Source organism: Halyomorpha halys, unplaced genomic scaffold, assembly GCF_000696795.3.
Source record: "Halyomorpha halys isolate HHAL.00 unplaced genomic scaffold, Hhal_1.1 Scaffold745.1, whole genome shotgun sequence".
NCBI lineage: Eukaryota > Metazoa > Arthropoda > Insecta > Hemiptera > Pentatomidae > Halyomorpha > Halyomorpha halys.
The window spans coordinates 52,342-54,757 of NW_027110150.1; the positions used below are offsets into that span (position 1 = coordinate 52,342).

Here is a 2,416-nt window from a genome sequence, read left to right on the forward strand (position 1 = left end):
ATAGCTAATTTTAGCTAATATTATATTTATTTATCAATGGGTCATTCATGAATAAGGGTCGTATCCATGGCGATTTTAGCTATTAGTTCCAACTACGGCTAATTTTGGCCATCTCTGATACAAGCAAAGCTAAAGCAATAATAAATGATAAGACTTACCAATATTAAGATCGTGGACAAGCGCAAGTCTGTTTTCACACAGCCAACGAAACTTCAGGTCGTTCTTTGCCCTATCTTTAACCCACGTGCTGGCAAGATCAACATGCTGCCACAAGCGAGGGGAGATAGCCACCTCACGCCACAGCCGACAAACACGAGACACCCTAATAATATGATAAAAAAAGAAAATAATATATAATTAAAAAATACATATATAATTTTTTTTAAAAATAAATTTTACTATGAGGTATTAACTATTGTCCACCTGATAGCAGACCAGAGTTGGGCAACCATGAAACTAATAGCTAAAATTGTCATGGATACGATATTTATTTATCAATGATTCATTCATGAATAAGGGTCGTATCCATGGCAACTTTAGCTATAGCTAAGTTTTGTCCATCTCTGCAGCAGACAAACTCCCATTTTACAAATTATATAACTATTCATAATGATGTGAATATAGGTGACCATGGATAATAAATATGAAAAGATGATTGGGGGTACGGTCAGAGAAAGCACAAATAAGTAAAAAACTAAATTTTTAGTGCCAACGTTTCGGCCGGAATATTTAGCCTTCACCAAGGCTTCTTGGAATGAGGTGGAGAATCCAAGTGATGAGATGATGAGAATCCACTTGGATTCTCCACCTCATTCCAAGCAGCCCTGATGAAGAATAGAAATTCTGGCTGAAATGTTAGTACTAATAAATAAGTCTTTAACTTGTGTTCTTTTCTGACCACACCCCAACCATCTTCTCCTCATATATACAACTTTTCATTTAATAGTACTACTTGTTCCTCAAATTTCATAACTGTAATTAACATGTTCTGTATTTCAGATTATATATTTTTTTTTTCTTTCAATATAGTGTAATAACTATAAATATATTGTACTTCCTATTCAAGTTGAATATTAAGAAAAATATTTTGCTCATTCAAGAAACAGATGACGTTTTGAAAGAATAAGGGTAATAAAATGCAAAACCTATATAGAATATTACACTTTTTTATATAATTATTATTTTTATTATAAAAAAAAAAAAAAGATCGAATGAGGAGATAGTGATGACAAATAAACAATGAAACCTTGTTTTTTAGTGCCAATGTTTCAGCTTGAATTTCTAGCCTTCATCATGGCTGAGAACAAAAAACCAGATAAAACCAATGAATAAAAGGATATATAGAATGATTAGAAAATAACTAACATTATGAGCATAAATAGTGTTGACAGACATAAATAGTTTAAGTATTATAAGAAGATAAAGACTCTATGATAAGAATAATATTAACATTAAGTAAGAGGAAATAAGAAATAATAAAATTCTTATGAAAATCTAGTTAGTAAATATATGTACAAAATAAAAATTATTTAAGATAAAGTAATGAAAGAAGTTGAAAATGAAACCTTTCTTCAAGTCTTTCAAGACAAGTCTTGGGACTAACAGAAGAAAAACTTGTAAAATTTATTAATACTGATATTTATTTCACATAAATACGATAACATTTTTATTCATTTTATTTTTTGATTTAATTATAATTATTAAGAAATATTTTACAAGAGTGAACTGATACAAATTGTTACTCTATCTCAGTGTGCAGTAACAAGATATAATTTAGAATTATAGCTCATTACGATGATTATGATTATCATACATTATACATTATGATGATACTAATTATTTCTTTGGTTTTATTTAAATTTATATTTTATTTCTTTGTTTTAGTATTTACTCAAACATTTCATTAATTATATATATTTTCTTTCTCATTGTTTCTTTTATTCCAAAACTTTAATTTTAAATTATTATTAAATTAAAATATTCATATTCCTTTGTTTCTTTTCCATTACATAACTTAATATTTTTATTTAATTAATCCTGTTATTTTACTTACATATTTAATTAACTATTTAAAGGTTTCATTTTCAACTTCTTTCATTACTTTATCTTAAATAATTTTTATTTTGTACATATATTTACTAACTAGATTTTCATAAGAATTTTATTATTTCTTCTTTCCTCTCACTTAATTTTAATATTATTCTTATCATAGAGCCTTTATCTTCTTATAATACATAAACTATTTATAAGGAGAAGATGGTTGGGGGTGCGGTCAATGAAAAACACAAATAAGTATGATTAACTTATTTTAATGCGCCGAAGTTTCGGCTAGAGTTTCTAGCCTTCTTCAGGGCTAAAAACAAAACAAGATAACAACCACAGTAAGTATAGAAAAATAAAAAAATATAAAAAGAAA

General features: G+C 27.3%; 1 protein-coding gene across 2 annotated transcripts in view; it reads right to left on the reverse strand.

Moving 5' to 3' along the window:
* Positions 1 to 2,416, reverse strand: part of Fbl6 (F-box and leucine-rich repeat protein 6) — a 49,526-nt gene that overhangs the window by 33,825 nt on the left and 13,285 nt on the right. For both annotated transcript variants that reach the window (XM_067048274.1, XM_067048275.1), the window contains exon 3: positions 159 to 322. In XM_067048274.1, coding sequence (XP_066904375.1) covers positions 159 to 322 — 164 coding nt within the window. The remainder of the gene's footprint in view (positions 1 to 158; positions 323 to 2,416) is intronic.